At 41.5% G+C, this 15,223-nt stretch overlaps 1 protein-coding gene across 5 annotated transcripts in view; it reads left to right on the top strand.

The window, feature by feature from the left end:
• Positions 1-15,223, top strand: part of CHD8 (chromodomain helicase DNA binding protein 8) — a 62,914-nt gene that overhangs the window by 6,729 nt on the left and 40,962 nt on the right. For 2 of the 5 annotated variants that reach the window (XM_044231281.1, XM_044231279.1), the window contains exon 2: positions 14,011-15,068. In XM_044231281.1, coding sequence (XP_044087216.1) covers positions 14,226-15,068 — 843 coding nt within the window. In that variant the 5' untranslated portion in view covers positions 14,011-14,225. Of the gene's footprint in view, positions 1-8,106; positions 8,193-14,010; positions 15,069-15,223 lie in introns of those variants that run through there. The other 3 variants (XM_044231282.1, XM_044231280.1, XM_044231283.1) reach the window with 3 other exon arrangements.

The raw sequence follows: 15,223 nt of genomic DNA, 5'->3' as shown, positions 1-15,223 counted from the left end.
ATAACAGTGCTTTAAAATGTTTCTCCTCCCTTCACCACATACACTTTTTTAACATAAATGTTGCAATGAAACAATACCTCATATATAATTAAGTAAATATTTATATTTTTCTGTTAAGCTGAACAAATGTACATATACTTAGCCCAGTTAAAATGGGGCATGCAAGAGTGCTGTATGTGTGTGGTGGGGGACCGTAAGGAGGACCAGGACTTTGTTACCTTAATTTGTATATATTGTTACTTATGCTGGCTTGCCCACAAGTGGCATCACATAAGGTGGATATATTGATCCAGTTAGATGTTCCTCAGTTGGAACCCAGAATATTATTTTCACCTTGGTGACCATGTGCCAGTGAAGAAGAACTTTTCCAGTGAATTTGGCCTAAGGGCAGTGATCCTTAAAGATGAAGCTCTTACTTTCTATCTTCAGACTTAGGCCAAAACTCCAGAGTTTTATTGGGAAAAAAGTCCCACAATGAGACTGATTTGAAAATGAATCCATACCCTATGTTTGGGTCATATGGGTGTCGTGTCATCTATTTGTCTCTTGCCACAGCATTAAATTGGCCACCACTGAGGCTTTATAGTCCTGAGCCTAAAGGAAATCACTAAAATTTCATTACTTTTAACAGTAATTATCACACTATGGAAAAGTCTTATGTATATTGCTGTAGCCCAGGTTCTAAAAGGATTTTATAATGCCTCTCCTGAATGTTTCTGGTAGAAAACATGCCTCTGCCTGTTTACCATCTCTACAGTCTGAGAGAAGCCCTTGCTGTTGCTCAGAAACCTCCCCATTACCTCTCCACAGCCCCACTCCCACACACCTTTGGCTGGATGTTGAAAATACACTCCTTCAAGAAAAGTACATTAAATGCCCACCTGATAAGCAAAGGGAATATTGTAATCAACAAATCACACAGTTCTTGCCTTTGTGGAACTTCCATTCTAATGGGAGGGATCAAATAATTATATAATCAGTTATTCAATCCATGTTAAAAAAGTTGTGGATATTCAGGGGAATTTATAATAGGGGCATATAACCTGAAGCACATTATAGTAAGTTATTTAAGAATGTGACTTCTGAAGCCACATAGCCTAAATTTGAATCTGGAACCAATTTTCACTAGCTGTGGGATATTGGGCAAATTACTTAATCTCTTGGTGCCTCAGTTTCCTGTTTCCTCAGTTTCCTCTGTTAAAAAAGTTGCTTCAGGCTTAATTAAATATGTTAATGCATTTTCATTGTTTAGAAGAGTGCTGGGCATGAAATGTATGTGTACTCAACAAATTTGGCTGTTTTTTGTTGGAACAACTGGGAAAGCTTTTCTTTGAAATGATGTTGTTAAAGTGAGCTTTGAAGGGTACTAAGAGGTAAATAGGCAGAATAGAGGGGAACCAGTTAGAAGGCACTTGGAATACTTCAGGGAATTGAGGATGGTAAATTGACCCAGAATGGCGCTAGAGACAGAGTGGATGCATTTGAGAGATATTTAAGAGGTAAAGGTAGGATTTTAAAATAATGGATATGGAAAAAAACTAAAACTAAAAAATAAAAAAAATGGATTATTTTCTGGTCTCTGCATCTGTGACCGAATGGGAGATGCTGGAGAATGATTACCCTTCTTGTGTATGTGCATGTGTGGTGGTGGGAATGAAGGAGACTGTAGGGAGGGAATGCCTGGGTGGCTTAATGGTTAAGCATCAGACTCTTGATTTCACTTCAGGTCACGATCTCAAGGGGGTGAGATCGAGCCCTTGCGCTCGGTGCTGAATTTGCTTAAGATTCTCTTGTCTACTCCCTCCACTCCTTCCCAACTCACACGAGCATGCTTTCTCTCTTTCTCTCTCAAATAAATAAATCTTTTTTTTTAAAAAGATAAGTCTGTTATAGGAAGAGTTACACAGGTGGGTCTGCTGAGGAGACTGGAGACACTATCAAGAAAAGCCATTGAGTAAGCAAATAGACCTCTTTCCAAGAGATATAACTGTATAGATAATTTGTTGAAGGAAATACTAATAGTTGAGGCCATGTGTGTAAATTAGACATTCTTGAAAAAAAGTGTAGAGTGAGAGTTAAAGAGGGCGTAGGGCCAAACCTTCGTGAACTTCCAACAATGAAAGACTGGTAGAAGAGAAGAGTAGTAAAGTAGAAGCAGCCAGAGAGGCCAGAAGGAAAACCAGAAAAGTCATTCTGATGTCCTGATTCTAAGATCTTTGTGTACCTTCTTTGGATCCCTGAGAGTATTCATTTAGGTTTGTTAACACTCAAGGTTGGATATTCATGCCTTTAGAACGTACATTTATAGCAGGTTTAGGCTGACTGAGCCAGTTAGTTGAACATAATCTTCAGACTTCAGAATCTAAAGTGTAGTTATTCCTGTTTGCCTTAGATTTGATTTAAAATAGAGGAAGAGAGCCTGAGTGCACATTCATTCAAGTACCTAGATATTAGCCTCCTGAAATTAACAAATTATTTTGGTGATTCCCTCAAAGGCTGACTGGCATCTCTTAGGTACGTAGAAACACTGGCAAAACCATAATTTTTCCCCAGTGATTTATCCAGCAACGTTTGTTGAGTATCTCCTAGGACATAGTGTTTATATGCCAAATATTGTGTTTGGTGTTTTATTAATCTTCATTAATGGCCCTGTAACTTGATTCTCCTTTGTACAGAAGAATGAACTAGACTCAAAAAGGTTAATTTACTTGGTGGGATGGAAATTTGAACCTGGATCCCTCTGATTTCAAAGCTCATTATAACTTTATGTACAAGTATAACTACAATATAAAATAGAAGATGCTTAAAAGAGTGCTTAACAAAATGCCACGAAAGCTCAAAAGGAACTGATTACTTTGGGCTTGACAATGAAAAGTAAGGATTAGAAGGATTTTTGCTTTTGTTTGATAGAATTCATCACTCTTTCCCCCCTGAAATTCTCTACTCTGTTTGCTTCTGTGACATTGCACTGTTTGCTTCTCTAGTTTTTCTTTTTCTGCCTACTTAGTTGTAGCTTATTCTGATTCTTTTTTTATTTAACTTTTTTTAAAAAAGGTTTTATTTATTTGACAGAGATTACAAGTAGGCAGAGAGGCAGACAGAGAGAGGGAGGGAAGCAGGCTCTCTGCCGAGCAGAGAGCCTGATGTGGGGCTCGATCCTAAGACCCTGAGACCATGACCTGAGCTGAAGGCAGAGGCTTAAGCCACTGAGCCACCCAGGTGCCCCTAACTTTTTAAAGTTTTTTTTTTTTTTTTAAGAGTTTATTTATTTATTTGACAGACAGAGATCACAAGTAGGCAGAGAGGCAGGCAGAGAGAGAGAGAGGAGGAAGCAGGTTCCCTGCTGAGCAGAGAGCCTGATGTGGGACTCGATCCTGGGAGCCGAGATCATGACCTGAGCTGAAGGCAGCGGCTTAACCCACTGAGCCACCCAGGCACCCTTTTTTTTTTTTTTTTTTAAGATTTTATTCATTATTTGACAAAGATCACAACTAGGCAGAGAGGCGGGGGCGGGGGGGGGAGGGAAGCAGGCTTCCTGCCGAACAGAGAGTCCGGCATGGGGCTCCATCCCAGGACCCTGGGACCATGACCCAAGTCGAAGGCAGAGGCGTTAACCTACTGAGCCACCCAGGCGACCTTTTTAAAGTTTTATTTAAATTCTAGTTAGTTAGCATACAGTATAGTATTAGTTTCAGGTATATAATATAGTGATTCAACAGTTCCATATAACACCTGGTGCTCATCACTGCAAGTGTACTCCTTAATCCCCATCACCTATTTTACCCTTCTCCCCCCTAAAGTAGGTCCCATGCTGAACTTGGAGCTTGAATTCACAACCCTGACATCAAGAGTTGCATGCTGTATTGACTGAGCCAGCCCAGTGTCCTGCTTACTCTGATTCTTAAATCTTTTGTTTTGTTAAGTAATCTCTACCCCCAACTTGGGGCTTGAATTCACAACCCCAAGATCAAGAGTTGCTTGCTCTGGGGTACCTGGGTGGCTTACTCAGTTAAGCATCTGACCTTTGATTTCCACTTAGGTCATGATCTCAGGGTCATGAGATTGAGCCCCATGTAAGGTTCTACACTGCATACGGAGCCTGCTTAAGATTCTTTCTCTCCCTCTCCCCCACCCCCTAAAAAGAGCCTCATGCTCTTCGACTGAACCAGCCAGGCATCTCTGATTGTTAAATCCTGATGTTTTCCTGGGTTCCTCCTTGACTTTCTCACTCTACCTCAAAAAATCTCAACATGGGTTTCCAGCTAAGTGTTTTGTTTAGGCTGCAGAGTGTTAAAAAAAATTTTTTTTTTAATTAGTTGTCTACATTTAAAACCTAGATTTACATAAAACTCTATTTCTGGCATTTGAAAAATCTGAAGTTCTCGCTCAACCTTGGATGTGCATTTCCATATGGCAACACTTAACTAGAGCTGACTAGCAGCTACTCTGTTTGGAATGGTCATGGATTCTTTAGTCTTTCACAGAACCCAACATTCTGTCTTGTCTCCCCAACAGTATTGGTGCAGTTTTTTGTATACTTGCTCTATTCTACATACTCCCTGGGTAAGCTCCACTGTTAAAACTACTGTTTAGATACTGAGAATTCGAAATTATCACCAGCTAACTTCTAGATTTATACATCCATTCTCTTATCAAATTTCACTACTTAGCCTGCTCTAGGCAACTCAGACTCAACATGACTGGATGCAACGTGGCTGAACTCATCTTTCTCTCTAAACTGTAGGTTCTGTGCATTTTTTTTTAAAGATTTTTATTTATTTAACAGAGAGAGACACGGAGAGAGACATAACGAGAGAAGGAACACAAATAGGGGGAGTGAGAGAGGGAGAAGCAGGCCTCCCACTGAGCAGGGAGCCCGATGTGGGTCTCAATCCTAGGACTCTGGGATCATGACCTGAGCCGAAGGCAGACGCTCAACGACTGAGCCACCCAGGTGCCCGGTTCTGCGCATTTTTATCCCTGAAGTGTTACTTGGCTCTGTCCTTTCCTTATCATTACCTTTTGACTCACATTGCTGTGATTCAGGCACTAATCACCTTATTAGGGTTCTTGGTTACAAACAACAGAAATCATCTTTTGGCTAACTTAAGCAGAAAGGTGATTTATTGGAAAAATATTCTGTGGCTCACAAAATCGATACGAATGCTAGACAGCTTGGTTTAGAAAATGATCTGAAACTAAAGGGAGGTTAGAAACAGAGGACATGTCCAAGGTCATACAACTGAATAGTGTTTTTAGGGTGCTGTAGTAGAGCTCAAGGGTCTGTCACTGCTGAGTGTTGTTTAACTGTTTGGTTCTGGGTTTTTGGATTACCTCTGCAAAGTCAAATTTCTCTGAAAGACTGTCCACTTAAGCTAGTCTAGGTCACGTGTGTACTTTGTCTTTGCCAGGAAGAGGAAGTGGGACCCCTCCCTACAGTCCCCACTCTGATTTCCCATCTCCTCTAACAGCCTGTAGTGGGAGGTAAGATCTAGCCTTCCATTGAGACTTCTATCCTGAGCTATTCTTCCAGTGTAGGAAAGGGGCTTTTGTTGCTGAGCAGGGGGGAAAAATCAAATTTCTACCATACAGCTTTTTTCTGGACTACCACAGCAGCCTCCTAACTGCTTGTGTCCTCTGACCCTTAATTTCCCAAATGTGTTCTCTATTCAGTAGCCAATGTTTGCTAACCAAAACACAGTTCTGATCATGTCATTCTGTGTTTCAGTGGCTCCTCATCCACCTATCAGAAAATAGTTTAGCATGGTTCCTTGAAGGGTCTGGCCTTAACTTATCCTTTCAACCTCATCCAGTTTCTTTTCATGATTTATACTTTGGCGAGACTGAACTACAGAGTTCCTTAGAGTTTCCTCTACATGTCTTGTGCTATCTGCTGTTGCTGTGCTTTGTTTTGATTTTGCGCTTATTATCCCTACTGCCTAAATACTCCTTTCTTGTAGCCCACTTTACCTTCCTTAGTTAACTGCTCCTCATCTTTTAAGAAATGACATTTTTTTTCCCTAGGATTTTCTTTGTCTATTTGATAGAGCACACAAACAGTGGGAGCTGCAGGCAGAGGGAGAGGGAGAAGCAGACTTCCCGTGGAGCAGGGAGCCTGATGTGGGGCTTGTTGCCAGGACCCTGGGATCATGACCTGAGCCAAAGGCAGTTCCTTAACCAACTGAGCCACCCAGGCGCCCAAGAAATGACTTTCTTGATAACTTTTTCCTTCTAAATTAATCCTTTTCATCTGTATTCCTGTAATAGCCTCCTGCATATTTCATTGCACTTATCATTCTTGTATTATGATTGTTTATATTTGTCACTATTGTCATAATCCCTATTTTCCAACCCCTACCCACATATATACCCAAATATACTCCTACCTGTTGTGAGTTCTTTGAGGGTAGAGATTATGTCCTATTCACCTTTGGTTCTCTAATATTTCCACATTAGTTAGTGTATTATAATCTCAATAAATGTAGATACAGTGAAAAAGCATTTGATACAGATCTTAGGAGATAAATAAGATTTTATTGAGGCAAAGAAATGAAATAAGGATGGAGTATACTTTGAAGACAGTAGCATTAGCTAGGCTGTAAGAAAAATATAGGACAATAGGAAGCTGGGTTCTTTTGTGTGTTTTGGCTAGTGTATATCTATAAGGATAGTGGGAAATAAGACTGGAAAGGCAAGATGTAGTCTTGATTTATATCTTAAGTAACAAGGAGCCTTTGAAAGTTTTTAAGGAGACTAATTTGAACTTAACTGTGTTTTAGGAAATTAATTTGGTAGCAGAATGGATTCGTAGGGGAAGGGATCAGTTATGAGGTTTGTTTTTTTTTTAACATAAGTAACTGCAAAAGAGGTGGCAGCAGAAATAAGAGTTAGATATATTAATCCTTACTTTCCTCTTAGTTTCATAGTTGAATCACACATCTCTCTAAGCCTCAGTTTTCTCACTGTACAAGAGGTTTGACTTGATATGATTACCAAAGTCCTTGCCAGCTCCAAAATCTGTTTGTGACATATTTTGAGAGAGTCCGTGGGACTTGGCAAATGATTGGATGGTGGATACAGGTGGAGGTTTCATAAATGCCTTTGAAGTTTTGAGTCTGAGTAAATGGTATTGTTGTTTCAAGGAGTGGTATTGGTCTTCCTAATAATAGTGGTAATGCTAAGATCTGTAAAAATAGGAGAGCTAAGGTCAAGTTGACCTTCCTCAGTTTTGTCCTAGAGTACAGAAAACAGGATTTCAGTGTTGAGGCTGGTTACATTTCAGAGGAAACTAGTTGGGTCAGGAGGTAAGCAGCTGATTTTAACACTTGTTTACTTTGAGGGATTTAAGCTTGGGTACCATCATTCTGGGGTTGACTAGTTTCATTGGGAATTAGAGTGGTCTTAAGTGGCATTGCAAAGTGAATACTGGCCAGTATGTCAGAAGACTGAGTTTCAAGAGAAGTGATGTGAGGGTGAGAGATCAGGTTTAGGGATGAGGACTGAATGTGTGTTTTGGAGGGGAGGGGTTTGGGAATTGCTAGAGGGCACCTGGAATTACTTTCTGGAAAGTGATACAGCTACCCAAAGGTTGGAGGAGTATCAAAGATACAAACCAGCATTATGGTTGTGGCAGAAACCATGTAACAGCATCTGGGCTGACTCATTCCCATGATGGAAGATTTGCCCCCTTTTAATGGGGAGTGGGATCTGGTATAGTTACCACAGGAGAAGGGATAGACAGGGCTGCTAGAAGGTAGGGGATTCATTGGGAGGCAGAGTTGGCATAGTGTGGAACCTTCCCTCCGCGTTTACGCTCTTCAGTGTGCAGAATACAGTGTAGGTGGTAGGGAATTTAATCCCCAGGACTAGTTTCCCGCAGCAGGAGAGTGTGCCTCTAGCCAGGCCCCTTTTTTTTTCAAGCAAGCTGCAGGCTTCGCCTCGGCCCTAGAAACCGGATAGGCCTCTCCGTGCGATCTCAACCTAACCCGCGGTGGCGGGGGAGGGGGAAGCTTTTTCTGGTCCCGCCCTTTGCGCTGTTTTGCGTTCTTGCGCTTGTTGTGAGTGGCAGTAGGATTTAGCCAATGAAGACGCGGGGCGGGCGGGAGCATCAAGTTAGGTTGCGCAGGAGGTGGGGGGAACTGGTGCTGGAGAGACAGCGAGAGGGGCGAACCGGCCCCCCACGGCCGCTGCAGGTAAAGGCATCTCTCTTAGCCCGCTGTGTTGAGGCACAGCTCCTTTTCTCCTTCAGGTTTTTGTCGGGCTTTCCAGCCTGTAGCTTCCGCCCTAACATTGCTCCCACCCGGGCATCCACACCCCCCCCACCCCCCGCATCTTCCCGTCTTGGCCATCTCCACCCAGGAGGGTACCCCGCTAGCTCCCTCCGTCAAGTGCATGTACCTCATTTCTATTTTGGGGGCGCCAGTTGCCTGAAATCTCCCCCCTCTGCTGTATGGGCCTTACTGGCAACAACCCCGGCAGTATGAGCAGGTAATGTACCCGGGTCCCCGCCACCCCCACCCCCTGTAGCGTTTCCCTCTCAGCCAACCCCTCACTTCCTTACCTTTCCCCTTCTTTTCTTTCGTATGAGTATTTAATTTCTATAGTTTCCCGTTGGTTCCCTGAATATACGTACATGGTTTTAGCTTTCATAGTTGCTTTTTACTTTTTCTCTTATTCAGAAAGGCTCACTTTACCAGCCATGTTTGCCCCCAAATGTCCATACCCCTGATTGAGGTGTGAGTGCTTTTTCCTTCAGTAATTGGGAAAACAAAAACAGTAGCCACACATTTGGAAGTGAGAATGGTGAAGATAGAGAAAATGGCCTAGGATCTTGATCTTCTTGAGGAAATCTGAGTGGCTCCAAGTTAATAGCTCCATTTCTTAAGCTCTGTGTCCTTCCATCCTGATCCCTTCCTGACCCTAAATTGTGATTACATTCACCTTGGATGTTTATTTCCCATTTCTTTATAAGATTTGAGGCTCTTTGGGTCTTACAGATGTCTCCGTGGTACAGCTTTTAAATTCTTTTTAAAAATTATGTTAGTCATTTTCATTTTAGGCCTTCTGATTATTTTATTTTCAAGGGATTTCTTATTTAGATTAAGCTGCCTCTGACCATCTTGTGTTTCAATCACATGTGTTTATGTCTGTCTTCAGCTGAGCCTCTTGAAAGGATACAGTTTCCAATAACAAGATTCATACTTTGAAGTAAAATAGTTTGTTGTTTTCTGAATCTTTGAGCAGTTAGAGGTTAAGTGGGCATGGGTGGTATTTTCTGGAAGTGCCTATTACAAAAAAAAAAAAGTATTGTCAATATGGCCTTAGTTCATTATCTTCTAAGAGGATTAACAGTACAGAGAAGTCTGGAAAATGGATGTCTGTAGTTCAGTTTATATAATTTCATTTATTGGAAAGCTGGACTAATCTCTGTTGCAGTGTTTCTTATCCATCATAAACAATAAACTATGGTAAACTCCCTTTTGAGAGACCGTAAGAAATCTTATCCTACCACAGAGATCTTGATAACCCTTCAAAACCAGGCATGCTTCTCCACCCCTTGCCCCCAGTTGTGTTTTATAGATCCTCACTGGCCAGGAAGATTTTGTTTAGTTTTATTGACTATCAATACCCGAAACAGTGAGGTGTGTTCTTCCTTTTCCATTTGATAAATATAAAATTATGACATTGAGTATGCACTTTCAAACTACACATATTTTTCATCCCCTGGTTGAGAATCACTACTTTGTTGAAAGGTATGGGGAGATTGCAGTGGAAGGTATAGAGTAGAATGAAAACGAAGTCCTTTATGATCAAGACAGACGTATTGTTATTGAAATGGGCAAGGGAAAGGAGACTGGTAAAATAAAAATAGAAGAGTTGGGATTTTACAGATTTCTTTAAAAAAAAAAAAGGAAATATATCAAAGGTGGTAAATCTGCAGAACATCAGTTTATACTTACTTCATGGAGAAGGAATACTTCTCCCTTTAAAAGAAGGTGAGATGAAAGGCTGTTAACATAAATTGTTTAACATTAACTGGCTTGTTACACGGAGATTATAGATAGGTGGCCTTGGATTCTAACCTTAACCGGCTGGTATGTTTCACTTCTGCCCAGTTCCCCTAAGGTTTCTGTCATGAGTTTAAAATTATGGAAAGTGAATATGTGCAATTCTCAAACTCTGTCTTTCCTTTTGAGCATTTATGTGCATTTCTTTTTGGGGCAATGGTAGGCCATGACTGGCTTTTCATTCTCAATATGAAAGAAGTCTGGTATGACTTCTTTAGGCAATGGTTTTACTTAGGGATATTTAAGTGCTTCATATATTTGAAAGCTTAACATCTATTTGTTTATTTTTTAAGATTTTCTTTATTTGAGAGAGCACAAGCCAAGGGGTTCTGGGGGGAGAGTAGCAGAGGGGGAAGAGAAAGAAGCAGAGCACTCCCCCTGAACAAGGAGCTGGATGTGGGCTTGATCCCAGGGCCCCCAAGATCATGACCTGAGCTGAGGGCAGACACTTAACCAGCTGAGCTCCTCAGGTGCCATTTAACATCTGTTTATTGTTGCTACCAGCAATTGAACCATAGAAAGATAATTCATGGGAGAGATGAGCTTGGTAGAATAGGCCAGATGTGGATATAGCCAGGATGACCCACAAAGTAGGAATGGAAGGAGAGTTGAAGAAAGTTAGAGGTATGATGGAAGAAGGTTTCATCTTTGAGAATCAAAGACAACTTACACATGGAAGTTAGAAAAGAATCAGGAGACTGGAATTAAAAAATATGTACAAAATGAATTAGATCAGTAGAGGTGAGTTGATGTGAGGGGACCGAGAAGTGGTGAAACATGGTGGTGTGGCATTAAATCAGTGGTGATGTTTTTAAATTATGAGGTCCAGACTGAACTGGGGAAGTAGAAATTTGGCCCAAAAATTGGGGAAGGGAGATAAATGATAAATGTATTGATTGACCTTTAAAAACTTAACTCTCTCTTTTTAAAAAATATTTTATTTATTTATTTGACACAGAGAGAGAGAGACAGCAAAAGAGAGAACACTAACAGGGGGAATGGGAGAGGGAGAAGCAGGCTTCCTGCTGAGCAGGGAGCCTGACATGGGTCTCAAACCCAGGACCCTGGGATCATGGCCTGAGCCGAAGGCAGATGCTTAACGACTGAGCCACTCAGGTGCCCCTAGAAACTTACTCTTGAGTTGTTTTGAGGGTAAGGAGATATTTCAGAAACTGTTAGCCTTGTTTCTCCCATGAAAAAAGTGAGATTTCTGTCTGAGATCAGGCTGCTATGGAGGAAAAGAATAAATAGCAAGGAATAGTGGAAAGGAGAAAATCCTTCTTGCCTCATGGAAGAAGAGACAGGTTATAAACTGTTAGTCAGCATAAACTTCTAGTTAGAGGAAACATTTATTGTAGTTTTTCTATGACACCTAATTAGATCTGTTTAATGTAACTCCTGTGGCAGTGAACAGATGAAAGATAATAAGTAGCCAAGTAGGGCATAGCTAGAAAAAAGCTGATGGTAGTGTTGAGGAAATTCATAATATTATTGAGTAGATTTTTGTTGAATCAAGAAATACATAAAACTTTTCTCATTGTCATTTGGAGCAACTTTGGGGCAAGTATTAGGAGAAGCTGGAATGAGCTGGTGGAATAGTTTGGCCAAAAGTGGGAAGCGATAGGGATTCTGGGGGAGATGTGAAGGATGTATTTACCAAAACAAGGAAGATCTTGTTCAATATTGGTAGAGTGGCCACATGTACTTTGTAATTTTGTTGTGCCAACTACTGATCAGTCTGTTCTCTTTAAATCTGAGTTTCTGGGCTATTTACCCACATTTTATTGTTTTATAAGGGTACCTGGGATAAGTTGAGGAAGGGAAAAAGTAGTTTGTGGGTTTTAGGGAAAAGTCTTCAGTAAAGTCTATATTCTGTCACTGACAAATGTCTTCCGGTGTCTTCTAAAAGTTAAAAGAAAAGGTCTTATCAAGCAAGGCTTTCCTGAATGGTCAAGTATAGACATCATATACAGAGAACTTTCATATTTTCATATAGTTTAGTTATATGGTGGTGTACTCCTAATTCCTTGTTTTAGTTTTTCCTTTTTCCAACATTTTCACGAACTTAAATCTTCAGATATAGATTTTGTAAACATATTTTCAGTTATTTGTAGGACAGTTTTTCAAGATGGGAAGTTACTTTCTCATCTTAAAATCAGGGATAAAAGGTCTGAATGGTTCATTCCATATACTGCAGCCAAATATATTAATTCATTAAGTATTTTTTTTTGGTATCTCCTGTGTGTGTGATATCCTCCTGGTTCTTTGGGGATCCACACATAACTAAGATATGGTTCCTACCATCCAGGAACTTTTTGTCTCTTGGGGAAAGAGCAGCTGGACCACCATGCAGGGTTGTGCAGAGTGTGCATTGCACATATTCATTATCATCATCGATAATATGTTTAGTATGGCAGTTTTCCAGTAGATGGCAGACAAGCATCTTAAGGAGCAGGCAGCTTTTTATAATTTGCACAAAGGAACCATTTGGACCTTCAGAGAATATGGACATGAGACCGGTCATTTTAGTAAAATATTAAGTACAAGTGTCACTGTGAGTATTTTAAGGAAGGTGAAAGGACCAAGTCATCACAAATTGCTTTACTGTTTAAGGGGCAGAGTTTCAGAGCTCACCTTTTGGAATAAAAGGAAGACCTTTGAAAGGGTAGGAAAGATTTCAACTGGGAGAGATGCTTGGGAGTGGGGGAGGGTACGTTCTAAGCAGACGCTACAGCGTAATAGGCAAAGTCATGCAGATAGGAATCACATTAGGGGAACTGTATAGTCTAGTTGGCCTGGAATGTAGGTTATATATAGGAAATGATGAGAGAAAAAGTTGGGAATATAAGTGGAACTAAAATGTACAAGTCTTTTTTTTTTTTTTTTTTTTTAAAGATTTTATTTATTTATTTGACAGAGATAGTGAGAAAGGGTTTACAAGCAAGGGGAGTGAGAGGGAGAAGCAGGCTTCCCACTGAGCAGGGAGCCCAATGTGGGGCTCAATCCCAGGATCCCGGGACCATGCCCTGATCCCAAGGCAAATGTTTAACCGACTGAGCCACCCAGGTACCCCTAAAATGTACAGTCTTTGAATTTCTTGCAAAGGAAGTTTTTGATCTCAAATGTGAGAAAGAGGGAAGGGAGTTAACAGAAATAGTATGTATAGATTGATATGTTAGCTAGAATAAAGTTTGGGAACTTCTGGGTAAAATCACACTGAAAATGTAGCAAGATTGGGCACTTGGGTGGCTCAGTCTGTTAAGCAATCTGCCTTTGGCTCAGGTCTTGATCCCAGGGTTCTGGAATGGAGTCCCACATCGGGCTCCCTACTCTACCGGGAGTCTGCTTCTCCCTCTGCCCCTCCCCTCATTCAATCTCTCATGTTCTCCTGCTCTCTCTCTCTCTCTCAAATAAATCAATAAAATCTTAAAAAGTGTAGCAAGGTTGTACTGTGAGTTTGATTAAAAGTGGTTATTTTTGCCAGTAGTAAGTGAAAGCATCTAAAATACAAGGGAAATTTATGAAATGCAATATATTCCAGAAACCTTTATCTACAGTCATTGAAATGCTACTGGCGTATTGTTAAATTCTGTCAACTTAACCTGAAATAAAGTGAGTCAATGTTAAACTCCCTAATCTCTACCTAAGAATGATAGTTGTAGAAAGAAATGGACAGAGACAGCCAGGAGATCTTGACAGACAGAAACTTCAAAGTGTGTAGGTGTTTAAGAGCCCAAAAAGGAGTTTGGTTTATTTCTTTTATAGTTTTAGGTTGAAGCAAAAATGTGGGTGTTCTTTCTGCTGTGTCTCTGTCCTCAGATTACCTCACATTTCCGTTTTCTCTTATTATTTTGATGCCAGTTGATATTAAGGTAGTTCCTAAGAAGAAGTTTTCCTTGAGGTCACCAATTTTGCTTATTTTCCATTTGTCTTCTCACAACAGGAGTTTCACCATCTTCCTCTGAAGACCTAGCCATCTTGCTCCATGAAGGTCAGGACAATCTGACATGCACTTGTTTCTTGCCTCTTTACCTGAAGAGTAGTCCTCTTTCATTGTGTACATTTTTTTCTTAATAGGGGAGGGGAGGGGAGAGCCAGTACCCCCCCTCCCCTTCCCTCCCTAGACCTTGGTGAAGTACCCTCCATTGCTTTCCCAAGATGGCAGACCCCATCATGGATTTGTTTGATGACCCAAATTTATTTGGCCTGGACTCTCTGACTGATGACAGCTTCAACCAGGTCACACAAGACCCCATTGAGGAAGCCCTTGGACTACCAAGCTCTCTGGACTCCTTGGATCAGATGAACCAGGATGGTGGAGGTGGTGATGTGGGGAATTCATCAGCAAGTGACCTGGTCCCCCCACCAGATGAGACAGCCCCCACAGAACTTCCCAAAGAATCGACAGCTCCAGCTCCAGAATCTTTAACTTTGCATGATTATACCACTCAGCCCGTCAGCCAGGAGCAGCCAGCCCAACCTGTCTTACAGACACCGACGCCAACATCAGGACTTTTGCAGGTCTCCAAGAGCCAGGAGATCCTGAGCCAAGGGAATCCTTTCATGGGTGTCTCTGCCACAGCTGTCTCCTCCAGTAGTACCGGAGGGCAACCGCCTCAGTCAGCCCCTAAGATTGTTATCCTTAAGGCCCCACCAAGCTCCTCAGTCACTGGTGCCCACGTGGCACAAATTCAGGCCCAAGGTATCACCAGCACAGCTCAGCCCCTGGTGGCTGGCACAGCCAATGGTGGAAAAGTTACTTTTACCAAAGTGCTAACCGGCACTCCCCTTCGACCAGGTGTTTCCATTGTCTCTGGTAATACAGTGTTGGCCGCCAAGGTCCCTGGGAACCAGGCTGCTGTTCAGCGCATTGTCCAGCCCAGCCGACCAGTAAAGCAGCTGGTCCTACAACCAGTTAAGGGTTCAGCTCCTGCTGGAAACCCTGGGGCCACAGGGCCCCCACTGAAGCCTGCAGTTACACTGACCTCTACACCTACTCAGGTGACTTGAGTGAAAGGGGGAGGTGAATTTTGGTTTAGTAGAGGGCCCATCAACTGTGTGAGAAGAGAGCACATGAGACCTATCTCTAGGAAATCCTGTTTAAATTCTACCTATGCTTCTTTAAAAAATCAGTTAGCATTGACAGCCACATACTT

The sequence above is a fragment of the Neovison vison genome, chromosome 13 (assembly GCF_020171115.1).
Source record: "Neovison vison isolate M4711 chromosome 13, ASM_NN_V1, whole genome shotgun sequence".
In the NCBI taxonomy this organism is placed as follows: domain Eukaryota; kingdom Metazoa; phylum Chordata; class Mammalia; order Carnivora; family Mustelidae; genus Neogale; species Neogale vison.
Note: the sequence above shows the minus strand (reverse complement) of the source record. Positions and strands in the feature narration are given on the sequence as shown.